Genomic DNA, 24700 nt, shown 5'->3' on the forward strand with positions numbered 1-24700 from the left:
CTTTCGTGACTGTCTTATGTCATTTAGCCTAGTGTCCTCAAGGATTATCCGTGCTGTAGCAGGTGGCAGATTTGCTTCCTTTTTTAGGCTGAATAATATTCCATTGTATGAACAGACCACATTTTGTTTATCCACTCACCTGCCAGTGGACACGAGGCTGGCTTTCACTTTTTGGTTCTTGTGAATAATGCTGCTGTGGTGTACAGATACACTTTAGAGTCCCTACTTTCAGCTCTTTGGGTTCTGAACCCTGAAACAGAACTGCTGGGTCATCTGGTAGGGCTGTTTTTGATTTTTGAGGAACCGCCATACTGTTTCCCATAGGGCTGCACCATTTTACATTCTCCCCCACATACACAGGGGTTTCGTCTGTCTGCATACTCGCCAACCCATGCTAAGAGGCTAGACTTGACCACTGTTGGGTTTTAAGCATGTTTGCTCATGTTCCTAATTTAGCAGAGCTCCAGGTATGTAATAAGCGCTCCACAAACATGTGCCGAATGTTCATCTGACTTCTCCTCTATGTGTCCAAACCCCACACCTCCTTTCAGCCCCACTGAGAGTCCTGACTCCCCCATGGAGCCCTCCCTCCAGGCACCGCCCCGGTGGTCTTTGCCCTTGTTATGCTGCCCCTAGTCTCTGCACTTGAGTATTTGAGGGGGGCAGGGGAGGCACCCCGACTTGAACTCCTATTGCTTCATGGATGTGACTCCTCCTCCCTGACTGGATGCTTAGCTGCTTGAGGATTGGGACTTTGTTCTTGACCTTAGTAGTTTCCCAGACTGGCCTGGGAGAATCCTGAGCGCATCATGGGCCCTTAATACACAGACACTCAGATTTGTGCTAATTGAATTCCCTGTGACTCCCTCGTCAACCACAAGGCAATGGAGTGACTTCCTGGCAGCAGAAACGTCCTCTGGATTTGAAACTGAAGCTTGCCCCTTCCATCCTGTTACCTCCAACAAGACGCGTAACCTGTTGCGTCCACTTCAAAATGGTTCTAAGGGTCACTCCCCTTGATGTCGGTGTTTCACGCATTATGAGGCCCTCTGGCATACATTATCCTTTTTAATCCCCGCAAGGACCCTGTGAAGTAGGTAGGGCAGGATTTATCTCACCTGTTTTCAAGAGGAGACCATCATGGCTCAGAGAGGTTAAGTGATTTGCCCAAAACGCTCAGCTGGTAAGTGCCAGAACAGGCCCTCTGAACCCTTCGCTCCATAATTGCCTCCCTGTCCGGCTCACAGGAAAGCGGGGTTGTGAGGATTCAGTGAGAGCCTGCCTGGACAGGAAAGTGCTTTGTGGACACCAGGGTGCTTTCTGCCTCTTCAGCGTCCATCCGTCCCTGTAGATTGGGGATGGTCCTTGTGGATCCACGTGAGATGGGATCCGATGGGGGTTTGGTCAAAGGAGGAAGGTGGAAGGGGGGTCCTGCTTCTCTCCGGGGCACCTGAGAGGGCAGGGAGCGTACTCCCAGCAGCCCAGCAGGGAGTTAGCTCCAGGGGAGAGTTTTTAGCCCTGCCCCCATTTTTGCGGGGAGCAGAGACAGACCAGCACACAGGTGCTATTCATCCGAGACGCCTGCACACGTCTGCCTCCCTGGAACCCACGGGCTCAGGTACCACATCTCCCCTGCCTCTCTCCCTCCCTCCAGGGCTAGCCCCCCATCGCCCCGCCTCCTCTCCCCCCTCTTGCTCCCTCCTTTCATAAACATAATGACTTTGATAAGAAATTGTCTTGTTAACAGGATTAGCCATGGAAATCTCTTGTCCCCTCCCATTCATTCTGTAATGCTCCTGTCTCGAGTCCTATAATTTTCTGCTGGTATCAGAGGCTTCGGACCACCTCAGGGATGTTAATTCCTACTTGTTCTTTGATCGTGTGGCTGCTGATATGCCAGGATGCCCCCCATGGCCGCTGCGCCACGAGGCCCTGCAGGGAAATTACACCGAGGCCTTCACAGACTGGCTTCTTCCAGCTCCCTGGGTTTCTGCTGCTGTCACCTCCCCTCCTGCCCCGCCATCCCCCCTCAGCTTCCAGGTCTGGGGGGCAGTGACTACCTCGAACTTATTACAGGCCAAAGAGGCAGAGTTCGATCTGGAGCTTAGGCGGCTGAAGAATGATAAATGAATGCCCCCAATTTTCTCCTTTCCTTCCCTTTCAACCCCTCCCCCTCCCCACCCTCACGCACGTGTCCCCCAGAAGACTCTAGAGAGGGACATGCAGAGATAGTTCTCCTTGGTGGATGAGTGTCGAGCATTGGACCTGGGTTCACTTCCTGGGTCTGTGCTGCAGACAACAACTTGTCCAACCTCTCTGAGCCTCGGTTTTCTCATCTGTACATTGGGGATGACAATACCCATCTGGCAAGGCTGTGGTAATGCGCTAAGTACAGTGCCTGACACATAGTAGGTGCTCAATTAATCCCGTTTTCCTTCTCTGCTCTTACAAAGACTAGAATTTAGTGGGGGTGGGGAATACAGTTCTGAGAATTTACCAAGAAATTATTGTTTCAACCCTAAGTTATATCCCCAACCTCTTTCCTTGCACCGATTCTCTCTGACCTTTGCCCTCCCAAATTTCTTTCTTTCTCTACGTCTCCAGGGACTTAGGCAGAGGAAACTTACGGCCCCCTTAACCCAAAACATTAATTATGAGAAAGCTCAGCAAATAGGATGAATCCCAAGAAGAGGTAGCAGAAAAAGAAGAGGCTTGCCCGTCCTAGGCCCCTCAACCATGATTGAGGGCAGAGCAAAGAGGCATTCTGAGAAAGAGACCAGAATAGTCCATGACCAGGGGCAAGAGGGTCGTGCTGGGCAGAAACCCAGACTCTTGGTTAGCAGGGCATTCTCGGGGAGAGGCAGAGATATAGGGAGGCCAGAGCCTGGAGGAGATAGCTAGGAAATTGCTAGAGTCAGAAGAGGGGAGGCCAGAGCTAAATCTGGGTTGATTTGGAAACAGTTTGGTGATTGATTACTCAGAAAGTATCAGAGAGTGAGAGATGGGAAATTGTACCTGTCTGGAGAATGAGCTCAGCATTCCAAGTGCTGGGGCCACTCTGCACAAGGTGGGGGAGGCAGCACGTGCCCGGGGAGCTGGCGGGGCCAGAACCGTGCTCAGGGGACACAGGCCAGTGTCACCACCGGGAACATGCATGCACCAAGGGCAGAGCATGCCTCACCGATAAAGCCCTCACTGTGTGCCCAGCCCAGGGTAAAGCCTTTGCCTGCATTTCTCATTTAATGTCTGTCCACCCTGAAAGATGGCCCTTGTCCACAGCTAAGGTCAATAAGCAGACCTCGGGCTTGCAGGCCAGGGCTGTTGGAAATCCCGTAGGGCGATTTGAGGCTTCTGTCCTCAAGGAGTTGTGGAGTCAGACAATCTGGGTTCAAATCCCAATTATGTTGTTTCCTAGCTGTGTGACGTTGGCGAGTATCTGAATCTCCATGAACCCGGTTTCCTTATCTGTAAGATACGGGTAATCTCGCCTGCCTCCCCGGACTAAATTGAGGCAATGCATGTGAAGCGTCTCGCACTCTGCCTGGCGCATAATGGAAATCCATAAATGAGAAGTACGTCCCTCCCACCCTCCTCCTCTCCTTCCCCAGTGCACTGCCACCGAGGAAGACAAGCCACTGATGCATTTTTAAGATCCTGAACAAAAACTAAGTGTGTGACGAAAGGCGGGTAAGGGGTACAGGTACCCCAGGTTAGGGGAGGGGGCTCCCAACAGGTAGGCGGTCATTTCGAGCTTAAAGGTGCAGAGATTGCCCAGTGGTGGGGAGAAGTGCTTGGGCCAGTACGGTGGGGGCAGAACACTTGTGCATCTCATCATTTCAATGAGATAGACTCGCTTGGAGAGCTGATAAGACACAGATGTTGATGGGACTGCGAACATGTCTGCCTTTCCTGACAAGCTCCCTGGCTGGCTTCACTGACGTGCCTTGCCGTCGGGGTGATTAGCCTGTAAATAAAAAAGGTAGGTGTTCAAAATAACGGAATTGTCTCTGCTGTTTGAGTGATGTCAGAGGATTTTCAAGGGTTCTAAGAAGGGGGAAGTGGGATGCAGGAGTAATCCGGAACCACCAGCCCCAGTGGTCACTCCAAGGTCCTGAGTAGCTTCAAGTCAGCATTGGGTGGGTTCTCCTTCCCCAGAAGCTGTGCAGTAATAAAAATGAGAGCTATTGTTTATTGAACAATCACTGTGCAGGCACTGAGCCAGGCATGTTTGCGACAACTCCGACTCTGTGATTGGTACTGTTATTAACATAATTTTATAGATGAGGAAACTGAGTCACAGAGGTTAGGTAACCTGAACAAGGTCACACTGTGGATCCAAGGTCAGTCTGACTTCAGAGCCCAAGTACTTAACCACAGAGGTAAAAAGTCCCAGATTCATGCACTCATCCATCCATCCATCCATCCATCCATCCAACAAATACCATTGAGCACCACCCCATGCAGGTGTTGAACCCAAACCTGAGCCCAGAGTAATGGACAGGCAAGCAGCCCAAACCCTCATGGAGGTCACGGTCTTATTCATGGGCATGCACTTGACCTTTAGCAAGTGCCAGGCTTGGGCCATACCAGGGACTGGGAGGCAGAGGTGAGGCACCTTCCAGCTGCCCTTGGCCTTTGGGGGCTCTGACCACTCGTCATGGGAGCTTCTTCTGTCTGCAGCATGTGGACACTGGAGGCCTCTGAACCAGGCAGACTCCTGGGGTGGAGAGACGGTGAATCTGGAGGCAAACAGGAAGGACAGAGGGACTGTCTCGACTGCCATCCCAGTGCTCTTGGAGCCACAGCAGAGGGCTTCCAAAGGTCACAGTACCACGCCCCTTGTAGCCAAACTTCCTTCTGGGACACTGTAAGACCAGCTTTCTCATTCTCTGCCTCTACCTCCCCGGTTGTCACCACCTCGTCCAAAGGAAGGACTGGGACGGAGAGAGGGGGCAGCCCTGCGATACTCGCCCATTGTAGATGAGGAGGCTGGGGCCGAGGCCATCCTCTCGAGGACCCAAGTCCAGGTCGCGCCGCTACTAAGGGGCGGCACCAGTGCTTCCGACAGCAGATCAGTGCCCAGCAGCATATTCCCAGGGGCCCAGGGGCTCGGAAGGGTGACATGTGGTATCTTTCAGGAACCTGCATTCTCTCTGGGAATACAAGAATGGCTCCCATGGGCCAGTTAGGGAACAATCTAAATGTGAGTGCTGAGGCTGTCCCGGGTCCCAGGCTGTGGCCCCACGGGAGGAGCCGGACGCAGTCTGGAAAAGGAGAGAGAGCCTGCATTAGCTGGGCTTTCCAAGAGGACTTCCTGAAGAAAGAGGGTTCGAGAAGGACCTTGCTGGGGTGCAGGGGAGGTGGGTGGCACTCCCTGTGGGAAGGAGCTGGTGGGGGTGCCCAGGGCAGGGCGGCGCGGTAGAAAGTGGCACAGCCGAAGCGAGGCTTTGGATTCGGAGAGCCCCAGCTCCGTGATTTGGGGCACATTGCTTTGAGCTCTCTGATGGTCAGTTTCCTCATCTATGAGGCGGGAGGGAAAACCTCTCCCTCAGGAAGGCCGGAGCAAGGAGTCAATGAGATAACGTATCGGGAGGAACCCCTAGCATGGCCCTGGCCTCCGTCCCATTGTTCTGAGCCTCCAGCACAGAGTGAGGGCTGGGCCTCCGGCAGTGGCCGGGACCCTCAAGGAGCCTGCAGTCCAGGGACAGTGCCAGGCTCCTGGTGACTCTGCACACCTTGTCACAGCTGCCCTGTGAGCACGCAAAGAGGACGTGAGGCAGACGTGAGGGGAGGGTCTTCTCGAGGAAGGGAGTGTGAGCTGAGCTCCAACGGGGGTGCTCAGCATGCACTTTGGGAAGGAAGAGGGCAGCTGTCCCAAGTAGCGGCCAGGGTTGGAGGAAGAAGGAGCTGGGATTTCTGGAGGAGCAGAGGAAGGCCAGCGTGGCTGGAGTTGGAAGCAGCCATCAGGGATCAGGGGAAGCATGGTGGGCTTTGGCTGCCCTGTTAAGGACTTTGGTCTTTATCCTGAGAGAAATAGGAAGCCACAGGATAGTTAAGGGCTGATCAGATGTCCATTTTAAGAGGCCGTAGCTGTAGCGAGGGGCATGAATCAGACGAGGGCCCGGCAGGTATGGGCATATAGTTAGTTGGGGACCTTGCTGCCGAGTTGGCCATTCGTGGTACACGCAAAGTACTATGGGGGGAGTGCTCGCTGGGGAGGCCTCAGAGGGCCAGGGCGTCAGAACGGATCTCCTACTCCACCCATCACTGCAAAGCCACCCAGGATAAAAGGAAAATCTCGGCTACTCCATGACCCATGGTGGTTCGAGGTGCAGCATGGTCATTGGGGGGAGAGTGGAGAGCAGAAGTTGGGAGCCACAGCTTCGGGGTGAGCCCTGGGGGGGGCAGTACCATCCACCTGCCCCAGGCCCAAGGACACAGGGTCCCCCTCCTTGCCGGCCACCTGGCTATCGGGGTTCTGTAGAAGCAAGGCCACTTTCCCGGATTGTAATAATAGTTATTTCTATTACACCATGAGCATCTGACACATGGAGCGAGGAGCTATGAAGCCCCCCCAGTGGGTAACATAAAAGTGGGGGTGGGGGCTCCGGGGAGGCTGGGAGGCCGCCTCTCGGGCTGGGCTCTGCCATGTGCAGCCGGAGGAGGACGGGGAAGAAAGAGGCTTATTTCAGCACCCTGTTATTATGGCATCTTGTTTTCATAGTTTGTTCAACAGACCTCTCTCCCTCTCCCTCCTCCCCCCCTCGCCTCTTTCTTTTTCATCTTCCTCTCTCAGCAAATCCATTTAAATGCAATTCTATTCTTAAAGCGCCCCTCTCATGCATGTCTAATGAATGTCAGGGAAATGCTATTACAATGGGGCTGAGGAGGATCCGATCGGCAGTGTGTGTACAAGTCATTTGAAAGGAAGCCTGGGAGTGCTCTAGTTTTATTACAGCATAATTAGAAATAAAATCTTGTTGCAATAGGAGAATGAGAGATGTGTGCTAATCCTGGGGTAGAGAAGGATAGAGCTGCATTTGGAGAAAGGGACTCAGGGAGAGAGGAGACCAGCCACTGCTCCTCTATCCCCCTCCACCAAGACTCTCCTGCTGGTTCCCACTCCCCCCCCCCCCTCCCCGAGTCCCTCCATCCTCACACCGCCTGTGAGCTCCAGGTCCCTGGGGCCACTCCAGAGACTGGAGTGCTGATGCCCTTCTAGGTCTCAGCTGCCCAAAGCAGTCAGTCTGCCAGGGGCCCAGGGAGCTGAGCCTGGTCCCTCCCTGGGAATCCACATCCTCCTGCTTGCTGAAGAGGCCAGCTTGTGGGCAGCTGGGAGGTGGTGGGAATGGTCAGCAGCGCCCTGCCTGTGGAGGCCGAGGCCCAAGTCAAGTGGTGAGTGCCCCTTACCCTTGCCGCTATGAGAGTTATGCATTCCTTTATCCATTAACTTATTCAGTTATTCAGTAACGACGGACTAATGCCCTCTTATGCGCCAGGCACTGTGTTGGGTATATTCATTAACTCATTTTAATTCTCATGGGAAATAGATTCAGAGAGGTCCAGTGGCTCACCCAGTACTTTCCAGCAGGGAAGGGCAACACAGTTCGAACCCCCACACTTTGGAAACCAAATGGGGTCCTTTCTGCTTCACCGTGCTATCAACATCCTTGGTCCTCAAGAGACCTCAGGTTCCCATCCCTCCAGTGACCCCATCTCTTATAGGGGCCAAAGGCAGAGATAAAGATAGGGGACCTGGCTAATCTCCCTTTGAGGGCAGAAATGATGACTGTGGGGTGGTGGCAGCCCAGCACGACCAGGCTAGGGTGACAGTGGGGGTCAGGGGCTGCTATATCCGTGTAGATGACTCTGCATCTCAACCCCGGGTGTTGAGAACATATTGGCTCCTGAGCTCAACACTCCCCAGAGCTCTGACTGAGATGGGGTTAAAAAGAGGAGAAACCCCCACCGTTGCCAGGCCAAGTGGAGAGAAATCATAGAATCATGAGGAAAGTGAGGCTTGGGAGGTCCCTTCAAGACCACATGGTTCCATCCCCTTGTTCATCAGTTAGGGAAATGGGACCGGGGGGGGGGGGGCGGCGGGGCACAGCAACTTGTCAAAAGGCACCCAGCAAATTTGCAACCAGGTTTCTCATCTCCCAGCCTGGTGTTCTCAGCCCCACCAGGCCTGCCTCTGCATAAGCCTTTCCAGAAGAGAGATTCTCTCGTTTCTAGGTCACGGTACTCTTCCAAGCAAAATCTCAACCCTTCTTGGAAGACCATGGTTGGGTGGAGGTGTGAGGTGTGAAGATGAGGAGACTGCCTTGGCGGTTCAAAGTCAGCCCAGCGCTAGAGTTAAGCCCGGCCCATGGCTTGATCTGGCCTAGGAAAATATAAGCCCTGGGGTCAGTTCTGGGACCCTCGAGCCTTGTGGGAGAAACAGTCTGAGTGACACCCCACGAGAACAGGATAAGGTCAGCAGCACTCTACAGTTCCGTATCCTCCTCTTTGACGACTCGCCCTCCCACCTACAGAGGTAGCGGTGGAGACAGAAGGGCATAGGCCTGCTCGCAAGGCGCCCTGGGAACACATGTGGTATGTCGTGCCACCATCGGGAGCCTGACCCACCTGCCAAGTCCCAGCCCAGCCTGGCATCACACTTTGAAGACAAACAGGAGGCCATGGTGCCTGCCCCAGCACCTGGGAACCCTTGCGCCCGGAAGCAGGCAGGTAGACCTGCCCCTTGGCACATGGAGGTTATGGAATTGTGAGCCTCTCTGGCTTAGCTCCCCACTGGAGCCCTTGCTCCAGCATTTGCTCGTGTTTCCCGCCGGCCAGAGGCAGGGCAGTTTCTGACTCTGCATACCGTATAAAAGCTTCATAGCAGAAGTCCTACCTCCCATCCATCTAGTCTCCTCATGACCCAGATGTGTGCACACTGCCAGACTTCAGTTCCATTTGGAAAGGGAAAGACTAGCCATGTGACCCTCTATGCTTCAGTCTCCTTGAGCGTCCCGGGCGGTGGTAGATCAGATTTGGGTGTTTGATAGGGAGTACAGGCGAGGCCCTACATGGGATCAAAGGCCCATTCCCAGGGCCAGTTCCCTGCCCACACCATCCCTGCACGGTGCCTCCCTCTGCTTTGGCACCTGATGCCCACTAAGGGGTCTTGGCTCAGTCTCTCTGCCCCCCTCATGCTCTCAGTGTCTACACCCAACCTGTGTGGTATACCCGATGACCTTCAGGACCAGCTCGCTTCTGTCCTCCTCCACATTCCTACCCTGAAGTCCTCACCCCAGTGTCTTCACACAGCAGGGCCCAGCTCCAGGATCTTAGTGCTGGAAGGGTCCTCAGGGAACAGCGTGTCTGGATGAGGGGGTGTGTTAGTTTTCTAGGGCTTCCATTACAAAATGACCGGAGTGGAAGGTCTGGTTTCTCCTGAGCACTCTCTTCTTGCAAATGGCTGCCCGGTCACTGTGATCTCACCGAGTCTTCCTTCTGTGTGCCTACATCCCTGGCGTCTCTTCTTCTTCTTATAAGGACGTCAGCCATAATGGATTCATGCCCCCACCCCTATGATCTCATTTAGCCTTAATTACCTCTTTAAAGGCCCTGTCTCCCAATACAGTCACATCGGACATTAAGACTCCACATAGGAACTTTGTGGGGACACAATTCAGTCCATGACAGGGAGGCTGTAGGACTTAGAGCCAGCCAGCACCCAGAGCTGGGACTTGAATCCAAATTCCTGACTCAAATGCCATGTACTAGCCACTATGCTGCGAATCTCTCTTGGGGTCCTGGGTGGAGGGCTTACAATCCTGGGAGTCCAGGGGAGAAGAGGAGGCAGAATGGGCCTTGGCTTTCCTTGGGCAGTTACCCCCAGGGTCTTACCATCAGCAGGAACGACAGAAAGGAATGAAAGGAGGATGCTCAGCAAGGTTGGCCCTAAATCGTGTTCTGCAGGCTACCCTGCCCCCCAGGCAGGGCTAATTCTACCCGCCAGAAGCCTCCACTACCCCCACCCACGCTGCCCTGCGGGGCAGACAGCCTGGGAGGGAAGATGAGCCCCGCCTGTGGGTGAGCTGTCTTGCGCATCTCCAAGCTGCAGGCTGACCACATTGTTTCTGTAAGTCTGTCCTGGATGGAGCTGTAACTAGTAACCTGTATTGATCGCAATTACTCTTGTGGAATTGGGACGCCCCTGGGGGCCAACAGAGGCACTTCAAGGCTTTGGCATCCTGAGGCTGCCCCGAAGAACAAACTTGCACTGTAACAGGCCAACTATCTCTTCTTTTCCAAGAGAGACTGAATGATTTTTCTGATCTCAGCCAAATCCTGGTCTCCATGCAAAGCTCTGTCCATTTCTTCCCACCTCTCTGTCCCCTGCTCCATAGCCCTGTTGTGTCCTGTGACCTTTCTTGCAGGGGTGAGGGGTGTGGGCAGAGCAGAAGACCCCTCCCTCAGTTTCTGGTTTTCTTGCTCCAAGGACACCTCGCGGAGTCCAGGAGTCGAGAAGCATCTCCGGAGAAGCTTCTCTACGGCCAGGATTCATTCATTCAACACAATACGCACAGAAATACCTGGGTGCCTGTGTGTGTCATAATCACACCTGCTCTGTGCGGTTACACACTTCATGCTATGGTAGCAGCCCCTTGCCCCCTAGAGCGTATAGTGCAGGACATGTCACGGCCCCTTTCACATTGTCACATGGACACTGCAGAAAATCCTGTGTGCTGAGCCAACCGGGCTGTTAGGACCCCCAGTTAGGGGATGAGACAACAGGAGCCCAGAGAGTTTTTCCGACAGCCACACCGTTGGTAGGAGGCAGGTCTCGAGCCTCCCGTTTCGGGCTGCAAGCACATACTTCCCCCAAGCTGCTGGCCCCTTCTCTGGCCCCCGTGGCCTGGGCCGGTGCCCCCAGGACGGTGCACGCGTGGCTGCACATGCGCTCTGTTCCCTCCCAGATGAGCAGCCCCCTGCCCATGCCCTGCCCGTGGCCACACCTTCTGGCCGACACACGGCACTTGCACGGCACGGGGGGCCTCCCAGGGGACATGGCTCATCCGCTCTGTCGGTCAGTAACTCTGATGGCCTCTGTGCCGGCCTCAGGGCCTCCTTCCCCTCCCTGCTCACCACCCCCCCCCCAAACTGGCCCTGGCTAGGGAGAGGGACGCCGCGTCCAGAAGCCAGGGGTCCGGCCACTGCCTGGAAGGGACGGACAAGCCCACCTCACCCGGAACAGGTTGGCCAGGGTGCCCTCCAGAATGCCGCACATGCTCTCCCGGCAGCTGGGCTTGGGGAAAGCAGCTCGGAATCGGTTCCGGAGACCCAGGTGGGAGTCCCGGCTCTCCCTCTCACTAGACGTGCGACTTGAACTGGTCCCCACCTGAGCCACAGTCTCCTCCTCTGCACACAAGAGCAGCAGGTGCCCTCTGGGCTGGTGAGGGCACTCACGGAGGGGACATACGTGGGAGTGTTGGGCACCTGGGGGTGTCTTTCTTGCTGAGTTTATGAAACAATTGAAGACACTTCACCAGCTGGGTCTGGATCTGTCTCCCAGTCCAGGCAGACTCTACCCACCAGGGGTGTCCAAAAGGGACAAAGAGGGGAAGTGTATGGACACGGGTCTTCTTCCTCAAAGGCGCCAGCCATGGAAACCTCTAGCGTCGGACGAGTTGAGCTTGCCTGAAGGCAGGCGGAGATGCAGGCAGCTCAGTCCTCCTCCTCTGTCCACTGCGGGGCAGAGCGCAGACTATGACGGCATGGCTTAGTCTGGTCTCAGAGTTGACCCCAGAACTCTAACGTGGTTCCATCCTGGAGCCAGGGACCTCTGTCGTTAGGGGTCTCTCCTCCAGGTGAGGGTCTCATTTCCATTCCCGTCCGCTAAGAGAGAGGTAGGTCCTTGGTCATGGAAGGACAGTGGAAGGCCAGCCTCAGGCACGCTGGAGGGGGGCTGTCCCTGTCCCTTCTTCTCCCTGGGCCAGCTGCCCTGGGTTTCCATGTGCTTGAGTAGCTCCTGAGAAGGGTGAGGTCACTCTCTGCGGAGGTCACCCCCGAAGATGAGTCAGCCATGGTTTATACTCCAGATCTCCCGGCCAGGTCATTCATTGTCTACTTCCCTTTTGTTCGCTTTACACCATCCTCCACACGTCCCAGCCTGGACTCAGCTGAGCTGGGGAGCCAAGACAAGCATTAAGCATTGGCTTAAAGGGAGGGGCAGTGGGCCAAACCATTACAGTATGGCCGCAGGGGCTGGGGGGGGAGAGACCCCAGGGTGCAGGGGACCTCGGGACAGGACTCCAGGCTGGAGAACCTGCTGTCTCCCTCCGCCGGAGGTGCCTCTGCTACTCCCAGGATTCCTCCGTTCGCTGCATGTGCACTGAGCATCTTCTATGTGCCAGGCGTGTTCTGGAGCTGGGGTACTAAAATAACTCCTTGCTGTCAGCGAGAAACACCACGTGCTCTGAAGACAAACAGGCAGGGTAAGGAATTGGGTAGGGACGCGGAGCACAGTCTAATTTTGAGAGAGGGGTCAGGCAAGGCCTCTGCAACGAGATGGTGTCTGAGCAGAGAGACCTGAACGGGGCCGCGAGGGAGTCAAGGAGAAAGCATTTTGGGCACAGAAGGAAGAGCCACAGCAAAAGTCTGGGGGTGGAAGGGAGCAGACGGACGCTGATTTTCAAACCACTGTAGGAGCTGATCTCCAGGGGGTCTTGCAGCTCTGCCATCCGTTAAGCTAAGAATTTATAAATTTGGGGGCACCTGGGTGGCTCGGTTGGTTAAGCGTCCAACTCTTGATTTGGGCTCAGGTTCATGATCTCAGGGTTGTGGGATCGAGCCCTAAATCGGGCTCGCGCTGGTCATGGAGCCTGCTTGAGATTCTTTCTCTCCCTCTCCTTCTGCCCCTCCCCTTGTTCTTTCTCTCTCTCTCTCTAAAAAAAAAAGAATTTATGAATTTCTGGGAAGGAAGGGACCTTAAAGATGATCCAATTTCTTTCTCTTACTCAGTATTTAAATCCTCTATGCACTATCTCAGCCAAGTGTTTCTTTAGCCTCTACTTAAATACCCCTGGTGACAGGAAACTCACTACTTCCTGAAAACACTCATTCCAATTCTTTATAATCTTGACCTTAAAATTTTTTTTATTTTAATTGCAGTGGAGTCCACATGACATAAAATTTACCATCTTAATTATTTGTAAGGGTTAAGTTTTCATTTCAGTAACATTTCGGCTCAGTCTTAAGTTCAGAAATGTTTAAGTGCAGCTTTATCTCATAAAACTGAAACTCCGTGCCCATGGAAAACTTCTTCCCAATTCCCCTTCCCCAGCCCCCGACACCCACCATTCCCACTTTCTGTCTCCATGAAGCTGACTACTCTAGGTTCCTCATATCAGTGGAATCAGACAGTATTTGTCTTTTTGTGACTGCCTTATGTCCCTGAGCATAATGTCCTCAGGGTTCATCCAAGTTGTTGCCTGTGTCAGAATTCTGTTCCCTTTGAAGGCTAAGCAATATTCCATTGTGTGTCTAGACCACCTTTTCTATGTCCACCCATCTATCAATGGACACTTGGGTTGTTTCCACCTTTGACTAGTGTGAATAATGCTATGAACAGGTGAACAAATACCTTCTTAAGACCCGGCTTTTAATTCTGGATACACACCCAGAAGTGGAATTGCTGGGTCATGTAGTAATTCTGTTTTTATGATTTCAAGGAGCCACCATCCTGTTTAATCTTGACTTTTGAATGCTCAGACAGAATTATTTTTAAAAGTCTGATGGGATATAGTGGACACAGTGATTAGCAGTGGCAAGAGGTTTGTTAGAGGTAGAAACACTCAGAAATGGGAGTGGGCTAACCTGGGACGTCTTCTTGGAGGAGGTAAAATTAGAGCTGGTATCTGACTTTTCTGAGTTGCCGTTTCCTCATGAGCAAAATGCCGATAAAACTACCTTAGAGTTTCGGGACGTTTCATTCATTCATTCTAGAAATATTTATTTCTAGAGCACCCACTTTGCAATCAGCACTCTGCTTTCATGCTGAGTGAAATGAGAAGCTATTGGAGGGCTTTGAGCAAAGGAGCCACAGAATCTGATTAAAGCATCACTCAGGCTGCATGTTGGGAACAGATGGAGGAGGGGCAGGGGCCGAAGCAGGGAGCCCAGCAGGAGGTTGCTGTCTCTGCTGTATTCGGTCATTTCTGTTCCCTTGCTCTAAGGCTTGGAGTGGGATCTGTGCAGCCCATACCTTCCTGCAAGCCCTCAAGCTCCTTCCTCCTCCTCTGCCCAGCACCCTCTCCCCACCAAACAGACCCTCCCGCCTGCCTCTGAGAGCAGAGAGAGGCCCAGCCTCTGCAGAGGGCAGTTCCCCCCCCAGCCTTGCAGCCCTCTGGAGCCACCAGGAGCCCCGAGATTTCTCGTGTTCCTCTCTCCGTGGCTCATGCGACTCTGGGGAGTCTCTGAGGCCCAGCTCTTTGACTTTTTAGAAAAAGACCAAGAAGATGCTGTGGGCTCACCTAGCCCCTATGTGCAGGGCCTCCGAATTGCTGAGGAGGGTCTCCTTTCTTTATTGCCAAGCTCCTGAGGAGGAAGGAAGGGGAGAATTTGCAGGAAGCCCGGCCACAGGGACCGAGCACCCCTCATCTCCTTGAGGTGGGGCCACTTGGGCTGAGGGTTACCGAGCACCACCAGTGTGCCGAGGACTCTCACAAGCTGCATTTCATCTGACTCTCCCAACAGCCCTGTGACGTAAGGTCTATTTATTATCTCTGTTTTTCCTGAAGGAGAAACAGGACTCAGAAGTTGGGCGCCATGATAGAGACATCAGTTGTCAGAGGGAAGGGGCCTTATGAGTTTCTCTCACCCAGCGGCTCTCTGCCCTGGCTGCATATTATGTGACCCGAAAAGCTTTCTTTTTTTTTAATTCCAATTTCCAGGCCACACCCCCAGAGATTCTGAGTTTAATTTTAAAAGCTGCTTGGATGATTCTAATACAAGAAGGGTGGGAAACACACACCTAATCCACCTCCTCCCTCTGTTTGCAGAAGGGACAACTGAGGGCCTGGGAGACTACTGGACTCCCCTACGGTCACCCCGTGTCAGTTTCCTGATGGCTTAACGCAGCAGAGATTTACCACGTCACGGTTCTGGAGGCCAGAAACCCTGAATCAGGGTATGGGCAGGGCGTGCTCCCTGTCCAGGCTCTAGAGGAGCATTTTCCTGGCCTCTTGCGAGCTTCTGGGGTGGCTGGCAATCCCTGCATTTTTTGCCTTAAAGATGCATCACCCCAATCTCTGCCTCTGTCTTCACATGGCCTTCGCCCTGTATTCATGTGCCTGTGTCCAAATCTCCCCGTTCTCAGAAGAACACCAGTCATACTGGATTTAGAGCCCACACTAATGCAGTATGACCTCATCTGAACTTGATTATGTTTGCAAAGATCTTGTTTCCAATAAGGTTCCATTCACAAGCTCTAGGTGGGCATTCATTTTGGGGGATACTGTTCAACTCAGTACACAGCCCATCATTAGTGGCAACACCAGGACTCCAATCCAGCCTCCAAAATCCAGTCCTGGGCTTGGACCCTCTTTATCTGCCTCTTCTCACTAATGGCCTCTATCCAATCCCCTCCCCACCCTTCAGCAGCCCCCAAGCTAGCACCTTTCCTGGGGGAAGGACATTGTCTTCTAATGTGGAATCCCAAAGGGCAGAGACCAGGTCCAAGACCGCTCCATGGAGCCCAGGAGCCCAGTCCAGGACCCAGGGATGCTCCACAAAGCCAAGCTGATAAAGCAAGCCAAGCTGAATTGAATAGATGAGTGCTCCTTTATAAGGTAGTGAGGACCCCACTGACAGAAGCAACCAAGCAGAGGCTGGCTGACCCTATGTCCCTATGAGAGGGGCTGCCATTCTAGGAGAGTCAGTCTAGCACAGAGCTTTGGAAGAGCATGGGAAGTGGACTGATGGTCTGGACTCTGCCATTCACTAGCTGTGTGACTATGGGTGGGTTATGTAACCTCTCTGTGCTTTGCTTAGTAAAAACAGTAGTATCCATTTCAAAGGGGTGTGGAGATTGCCTAAGATAATGTTTATAAAATCCTTGCCCTGACATATAATAGGTGCTCAATAAATATTTAGCTTACAAAAAAGGAGAGGCCTGCTCCAGATCACCAGGAAGAAGGATGGTAAAGCAGGGTGGAGAATCTGTATTAATAGTAGAAAGAAAAAAGGAACCACACACAGTGCTTCCCTGGTCACGGGCGAGTTCACAGATGATGCTGCAGCCTTTGGCAGGTGACAGTCAAGCTGCATCAGAGCAGTCCACATTTAAACACAGTTCCGTGTCCCAGCCTTAGAGCCTAAGGGAAAGCAGCGACCCTCCAGCGTATCCCCGCAGGGGACACTACTAACATTTGGGGTGGGACAGTATTTATGACCCAAGACGTCCAGCACTCCTGGCCCTGGCCACCTCAGGCCGTTAGTACCTCCCAGTCTTGGTGTCGACCAACGTGATCCCAGACACACATTTCCGAACGACCTCAGGATGGGGGCTGGACAGAGGTCACGGCTGCCACTCTGTCCTTCTTCCAGCTGGCCCCAGCCTACCCCACGAAGAAGGAACCAGGATAAGGGAGAGCTGCTCCTCTACCCATTTCAGGGATGGCTGGTCCCACTTGGGGTGTGGAGTAGGGGCTGCCCGACTGCCAGGCCACCCCATCAGAGCCAGCCTTGGAGGTCAGCTGTTCTGTGGAGCCCTGGCCCCTCCGAGCCCCCCCAGCTGGTTGTGCCCCCCCACACACACCGTATGCCGCTCCCTCCACCGGCCTCTTGCTACTCCCTTCCCCATCAGGGCCCATCATCTGATTCTCATCAAACATGCACAACTGATGTTGCACAAGTCCCCCCCAGGGGGGATTAACATAATACCCCTGATTTCTCCTTCCTCTCTCTCTCTCTCTCTCTCTCTCTCTCAAGCGCGCGCGCGCTGTGCCTCCCCCCCGGCTGCGGCCAGCCTTTGTTTCAGGAGCAGCGATATACTGTGTCTGGAAATGTTACTGCAATTAAATATGCACAAGAAGGGGGGACGCGAGGGGGGAAATGAGGACAATGAAGGATGTGAAACATCAGATGCAGCAGCTGCTTGTTGCTATAGAAACCCCAGCTCCCCACCACCATCCCAGCAGCACCCCTTCCCAGCTTAAAATTCCAGTAGGACCAAGTGCACCATCTTCCCGGGGGTGCTGGGGGCTGCAGGATCACAGGGTCCAAGCTGCTGGGGCTGGAGCACCTGTAGGCTGCCGAGGTGGATTTGGGGGTCTCTCCTGTTTCTCCTCACCCCCCCCCCCACTGATTGGCAGTAACACCCTCCAGTAGTTCTGCATTCCAGTCCCAGTTACATAATAAATCACGGGAGAGCTTCCGCATTTGACTTTGGGATGTCACAACATGGAGACAAAACGGCACATTCAGAGTCTGGTGGGGAAGCCAGGCTTTCTCTGCGCTTCCCCCGGGTCCTCTCCGACGTCTGGCAGCAGGGCTGGGCTCCCTCCCGCTTCCTTTAGCACTGAGTGGGGGTCTGCAAGGTGCGATCTAGGCGCTGGAGGGGGTGTGGCTGGGGTCCAGAGGATTGGCAGGCTGCCAGATGAATGAGTGTTCTTCGGGGGAGGGGGGGTGTCCCAGTGATATGCCGCTCAGCAGGGAACCATGTGACGTCCCAGACCTAGTCCCACACAGTCTGGTGTCCAAGCATAGAGAGACAGCAAGTGACCAGACCAGGCCTTAGTTGACTGCAAGCTCAATGGGAGGCAGGGCGTAATGGGGCTGCCTCCCACTCCGACCGCATGTCCTGTAAAAAACAAACCGTCTTGGGCCAGGGGTTGGTAGTCGCGCTCTATCCTGTGCTGGTCACATAAGGCTGATTGTTAGGTCGCCACCACTTAGCAAAGTGCTGGCACCCAGTAGGTCTAATCCTATACAAAGGTGGGTGGGAGGGAGGGAGGGGAAATTCAGAGATTTGTAGATAAACCAATGTTCATTAAGAAATGAGAGACCAGGGCTCCTGGGTGGCTCAGTTGGTTAAGCGACTGCCTTCGGCTCAGGTCATGATCCCGGGGTCCTGGGATCAAGTCCCACATTGGCCTCCCTGCTCAGTGGGGAGCCTGCTTCTCCCTCTCCCTCTGCCTGCCACTCCCCCTGCTTGTGCGCTCTCTCTGTCAAATAAATAAATAAAATCTTAAAAAAAAAAAAAAAACAAGAGACCATCCATGTTGAAGAAGTTATTTGTGACCATATTAAATAAATTTTAAAGAATAAAATTCTAGACTGCTTAGCCTGACAGAAAGTTGAAGGGCGTGACAGCTTCTTCCAGTTGGTGAGGGAGTGTGTTAGTGACGCAGGTTCAGGTTAGTTCTGTAGGGCCCCAGGGAGTAGAACCAGGACCCGTGGAGGGAGCCACCAGGAGACCAGTTGTGACCAAGGAAGATCTCTCTAAAAGTTAGAGCTATCCGCTTTGGAGTGGGCCACTGAATGAGGTAGTGAGTTCCCCAAACCCAGAGATATTCAAAGGAAGGCTGGAGAACCTTTGTCAACAATGTGGTCAGGCACATTCAGCTTTTCAACCCTACAATTCTATAGCGTTCCTTGTCGTGAAGTGTCATTTGGGGAGATCCCAGCCCCCTGGTGCTGAGGCTTGTGCTGGGGGCAGTGGGACACCACAGGATGTTTCTAATAGGAGAGTGAGCCAGTGTCAGGGCTCTTGTCATTGGTTGAGGGGGGTCATCAGCCCCCAGGTGGGATCTCAGTCTGACTCTACAGCCTGCCATCATTCTGTAAAACTCCTCTGAATAATAAGATTTGCAGAGCATGGGGCCACGCAAAAGGTTTCCTTATGAAAGCCTGGCATTCTGATGTTAGCAGGTCCCTCCGGTGGAGTCAGCATTACCCTCTCCCATACAGCTCCTTTTTTTAAGTTACTGTCACCATCTTGATTCCAGGGCCCACTCCTGGTGGAAATGGCAGCCTGGGGTCTTCTATACCTGTCGGGGGAAGCAGCCTAGTCCCCAGAGAGCGTGCAGAGGGACCCAAAGTTAGCATCTCAATCTCAGTCTGGCTGGGTCTTGGGTGGGAGGGCACTGCCTTGGGCTTATGGCGGCGTCTGAAGCTGAATGCAAGCCCCACCCCAACGGGCAAGTCCATATTCTCCCCTTTTAGAATCAGTCCTGACTAGGCTCAAGTTCAGGGTTTGCCTTAGGACCTTGTACAAGGAAATCCACTCTACCTCTAAGTGGAGTCACATGTCATAATCCGCAAAATGGGTGTCCTGCTCCCTGTCCTTCTGGCTTCCCTGCCGAGTCCTGACAGTAAGACTGTCGAGGGGCAAGGAAAAGTAAAGCTCAGTGTCTGCACCTTTGCCTTGCACAGAATGAGCGTTTAAGAACTGTGCGTTGAATTAATATTGTGTATCTGCCTCTCCGTGTCCCTGCTACTCGTATAGCTTAACCTCAGCAACTGTTGGTTGAGTGAATATATGATTAAAACTAAGAGAAAATGATTTAGGTTTGTATTTGGCTCCATACATAGGGAGAGCTGGGAGCCAGAAGGCCTGAGTTCTGGTCTGCTTACTGGTCGTGTGACCTGACGTTGGAGAGGACACTTCAAATGGCTGTAAGAACAAATGAGCGTGGAATGTGAAAGAACTTTGCAAGCTCTCGCCCAGAGATAGGAAAGATGAGGACTGATACTTCCTAAGTGAGCACTTGCTGTGCGCCAGACACTTTATTATTATTTTCAGTCCTTACGTCCACCCTGTGTTGTATTATTTGCACCCCATTGTATAGATAAGGCTCAGAGAAGTTAAGTAACTTTCCCAAGGTCACACAGCTACTAAGTGGATGAGTCAGTTTGGAACCCAGGTCTCGGTCTGACTCTACAGCCTGCCATCGTTCTGTAAAACTCTGAAGCCTCTACACTTCAAGGAGTAACAGCTTTGGGAGAAAGGCCGGCTGCCGGCCTGACTTGCTTCTGGTGCTGTGCCCAGCCAGGGGAGTAATGCAGTATGTCTTGATTGTGTCTCCAGAAAACAGGTTTTTTATTACTCACCACGGCGGGCTGTACATCTCTGACGTGCAGAAGGAGGATGCCCTCTCCACCTACCGCTGCATCACCAAGCACAAGTATAGTGGGGAGACCCGGCAGAGCAATGGGGCCCGCCTCTCCGTAACAGGTAGGCGACAGGGCCGAGGAGGGCACTAGCCCACCCCTGGGATGGGCGTGTCCCGCGCCATGGATCCGGGAGACTGCTGTGTACCTAGGCCATTGGGGGGACTCAGAGAAGGAGATTAACAAAGAGAAATACAGGGCCCAGCGGGGCAGAACACGTCCAGTTTGGTTTGGAGTGCCCTTCATATAGGGACCTCAGAGTCTGCACCTAAGGAAGCTAACTCTCCTGAAGAAGTGATAATGGGGGTTAATGCAATCCATCCTCTCTTTCCCTTTTTTGCCTTTGCCGCCAGGAAGCTCATAAATAAAACCTGATGTTCAAACATAGTAACGATGAGGTTAGATTAAATTAGAGATGGGACAGTTTTGTTCCTTCATGTCTCTAAGTATTTTCCAGGATTCGATTTGACCTATTTATGAGCGCATGTGTTTCTTCTGTTGTAGCTTGAGAGTAGGCAGGATATAATCTATAAACAACAATATTTGTAAATTAAATAAAAGATTCTTAATCTGGAGTGATTATCACTTTTTAGGAGGGATGGAAGCTAATGTTTATTGAGTCCCCTGCATGTCAGATTTCACTTATCTGTTAAGCACCATAATAGCCTTGTGAGGTGGACGCTGTTCTGTTTTACAGACGAGAAACCCAGATCTTAGGGAGGCCAAGCAACTCGCCCCAACTGTTTAACCAGCGGGAGGAAAAACCAGGACATACCCTCTGCACCCAGCATACCACCCCCCTCCCCATGGAAGGGGTCATCTGAACAGCCCCCACATGCCCCAGTCACAGAGTAAAGGAGGGCACAGGGGACTCCTCAAGGAATAGTGCCTTTCTGGAAACAGTGCTTTTTCAAACTCTTGACAGCAATCCACAGATAGACATTTTTATCATAACCTGTGCAAAGCACACTGGTCGTTCCTACCACATGCATTTAAATGCACTCTGCTATTTCCTATTCTATTTTATCCGATTTCGATTTATCCAAATGCTGGTCACAACTCACCAAATGGATTTCACAAATTCCTAACAGTTTGTGACCTACAATTTGAAAATCTCTGCTGTTGAGGAGGTGGGATTGGAGTGGCTTGTAGAAGGAGGGTGAACGATAACACGGTGGTTTCGGAGACTAGACTCACCCAATCGCACAACCTCTCTGGGCCTCTGGAAAAGTAGCTCGACTAGATGACCGCTCTGATTCTGTCTAACTCTGGCCTTCTGGGGGTTGGTGAGGACTACCCTGACCCTCAGATTAACTCTATCCCAGACCCTCTCTCATTTGCCCGGCACATTTGAAGAGCAGGAGCCAGGAGGGCAAGGACAGGGCTCTCCGATTCTCCTTTGTGTCCCCAGCACCTGGAAACAGTGCTTTTTACAGTGCCCGACACATAGTAGGTGCTAAGGAAATATTTGTAGACCTAACCAATGCCAAGGGAAACTGTCCTGGTGGCCGCAGTAAGGGCCCCTTTCTTTGTAGCTAGACTTTGGAATCTGCAGCCCAATTCCCAAATGTGTAGGAGTGGTTCCCTTCCAAAGCATGGGGACTTGTTTGCATGCTGTTTTGCATCTCATCTGCATGCTTCTCATAAAACAGGGGAACAGTGCAAAAACCCCCCCTCCCGCGGGCCTGCTTCTTTCTCCCGCACAAATATTTAGCCCCCTCATCCTGCCAATCTCACCTCCACTTTTGTGGGGCGAATAGGCAGGTGTCTGTCAAAAAAGACACGCTTTAAACTGGAGGGTATGCCAACCATTCTCCTTCTGGTCTCCATTCCCCACCAGCTGTGAGGAGAAGGGGGGGTGGGCTAGGAAGAGGATGAGAGATGCCACCAGAGATAAAGCCCAAACAGAGAGACAGAGGTAAAGATAGGGAGGCGGCCCAGACAGACAGAAGGGGAGAGGCGCAGGCAGAGAGAGACAGAGGACAGGGAGGAAACAGAACAGGAGAAAACCCGCACAGAGAGACAAAGGCAGAGGGGAGGACCAGAGTGAACAGGAGCCGAAAGGAGCAGGAGGGACCTGGAGGGAAGGGAACACAGGGAGCCAAGGGGAAGGGGCCCCGCCGGTGACACGGCCCTGATGTGATGTGATGTGACAAGGCCATCTGCAAGCTGCTTGTCTCGGCAAAAATGCAAGTGATACTGGAGCAAGGCAGTGCAGAGGGGGCGCGAGGGGGGCACGTCGGGGAGCTCAGCCCCACACACTGCACATCCCCTCCAGCTTGAGGTGGGTGGGCGGGGGGGGGGCGGGGCTCAGTCAGTCCTGAACAAGAGAGGCTGGCCGTGGTTTCTGCTGAGAAGGTTCACTCTCTCTCGTGGCCGGCACCCCCGAGGGCTCCCAGGCTGGCGGCTGGGAAGGGTGGCCCGAAGCTCCAGGCCAGCAGATGGAAAGATGGCGGCTGGGGAACCCCTGCCAAGCCACCCCTACCTGGTGGCTGAGGTGTCCGCACACCCCGAAGGATGGCAGCCCCTGACGCCCCAGGCCCAAAGGCAAAAGGAAGGAGCGAAAGGATCCACGTGGCAGTGTGTCCTTGATGGTCATCTGGTGAGGGCAGCAACCACACCTGTGGGTTCTTCAGTCCTCACAGAGCGTTTGAGAGAGGAAGGTGGGCACAGGAGGCGTGGTGGGTAAAGGACCCTGAATCCAGCCAAAGGTGCAGGCTTAGCCTCACCCCTCACTAGCTGTGCAAGGTGGCAGAGAATAAGGAGTGTCTCAAACCTCAGCTTCCTCATCTGTAAAATGGGAGCGACAAGACATAACCCCGCTCCAGGGTGATTGGGAGCAATAGGTACCAGCTGGAAAAAGCTTAGCACAGCGTCTGCCACGTAGGAAGCGCCCAGGAGAGTAGCTGCCATGTGGTGGTGGCGGCTGTCTTCTTGTTGATCTGTTGTTGCTGCATTATTGTTTCTATTCTCTTCCAAAGAGCATCTGTCGGGGGTGGGGGGGGAGGAGAGCAACTCGCATCTTTCTGCATTGTCTAAGGTGAAGGAGGCAGTTGCATGCAGAGCCTGAGCTCCCTAAAATCCAACCCCCAAAACAGCCCTTCTGTGCATGTAGGTGCTTTGGAGAGTTTACCAAGAGCTTCCATTAACTCCATGGAACAGGCATTACCATCTGCATTTATAAAGACAAGACCAGTGACCAGAGAGGCTGGCAGACTAGTCCAGGGTTCCCCAGCTGGTGGGGGGCTAAGCCACATGCAGAAGCCGTGTTCAGGGCGCCTTTCCAGGGCAGCACTGCTCCTCGGACTGGGGGAGGTCCCAGCAGCCTCCCCGGGGCGCCCCGGACACCCCCAGAGATTTCTTGGGGCTCCGCCGTCTGGCTCCCCCAGCCCCGCACCAGCCCCGGCAGCGCCCGATCCCCCCCGGGCTGTCACCGTACACACCACAGCATTTTACTTCTGCTCTGGAGTAATGAAAGAGGCTTCTTTCCCTCAGAATTTAATTTCACGCCTGAGACTCGGTGATTAATTCCCTCCCCCCGCCCCTTCCTCCACCACCCCGTCGGCCCCTCCGCTTGTAAATTCTGCGGTGTGCCACAGAATTTGTGTATTTTGCATCAATTAAGTGTCACATTGAGTAATTCTTCCCTGGCACCAGGTTTGTTTATCCCCACCATCCCCTGCATGGGGAAGAGGCCGCAGAAGCTGGTGGGGAGGGAGGGCAGGTGCGCATCTGCATCGCGATTTCACGCAGTCAAGCCCTTGGATGTACAGTTTGCCATTGTTGCCTGCGACAACCTTATGGGATGTGGAGGCAGCACTACCCCCTCCACCCCGCGGATGAACCTCGGGCTCTGAGACATGATGAGACTCACCCAAGGTCACACAGTTTCCCTGTGACCCAGCTGGACCAGCACCTGGCTCTCCTGATTCTCAGCCCAGCCTCCTTCTGAAGAGCAACAGAAGGTGGGGAGGGAGTAGAGAGTCTTCTAGAAAGTCTCTACCCTCCCCCCCAGAGAATCCTTCGCCCAACCCTTCTCCAAGGGACATGAGCTAAGGACGGGGGAAATTTGCCATTAGTCAAGGAGGGTCCAGAGGGGGCGTCTGCCGCTCCCACCATTCACTCTTGAGCAGATCTCAGTATTAGATTATTCCATCTCGGGCCCCGTTTACTGAACAAGGGCGAGCGAGACCTGGTTTGTGATCTTGTCTCTGCAGTGCGATCCTGGGCAGGTCACTGCACCTCTCTGGTCTCAGGGTCCTCCTCTGTCTGTGGCCTCCAAGACCTCTAAGCCAGCTCTACGAGTCCAGGAGCCTATAAAAGCCTGCAATGTGGAAAGTCAGACCTCTGGCCCACCCTATACCAGAGCGCCCCCATTCAGCCTCTCGCAGACATCAGTGGTTCAGCAGCCCCAGGCCTGCTCTGTGCGGGCACGGGAGATCCAGCAATGGGGCAACCCTGTCTCAAGATGCTGGCAGGCTTCTGGGGAAGACAGATCTGTGGCCTGATGCTAACCGCTGTTGAAAAGGGCTCTTGG

The 24700-nt window shown here is 53.5% G+C and overlaps 1 protein-coding gene across 2 annotated transcripts in view; it reads left to right on the forward strand.

Moving 5' to 3' along the window:
* The window catches only part of DSCAML1 (DS cell adhesion molecule like 1), a 339830-nt gene that overhangs the window by 217671 nt on the left and 97459 nt on the right, over positions 1-24700 (forward strand). For both annotated transcript variants that reach the window (XM_036104458.2, XM_078058936.1), the window contains exon 4: positions 20081-20227. In XM_036104458.2, coding sequence (XP_035960351.2) covers positions 20081-20227 — 147 coding nt within the window. The remainder of the gene's footprint in view (positions 1-20080; positions 20228-24700) is intronic.

Source organism: Halichoerus grypus, chromosome 11 (assembly GCF_964656455.1).
Source record: "Halichoerus grypus chromosome 11, mHalGry1.hap1.1, whole genome shotgun sequence".
In the NCBI taxonomy this organism is placed as follows: domain Eukaryota; kingdom Metazoa; phylum Chordata; class Mammalia; order Carnivora; family Phocidae; genus Halichoerus; species Halichoerus grypus.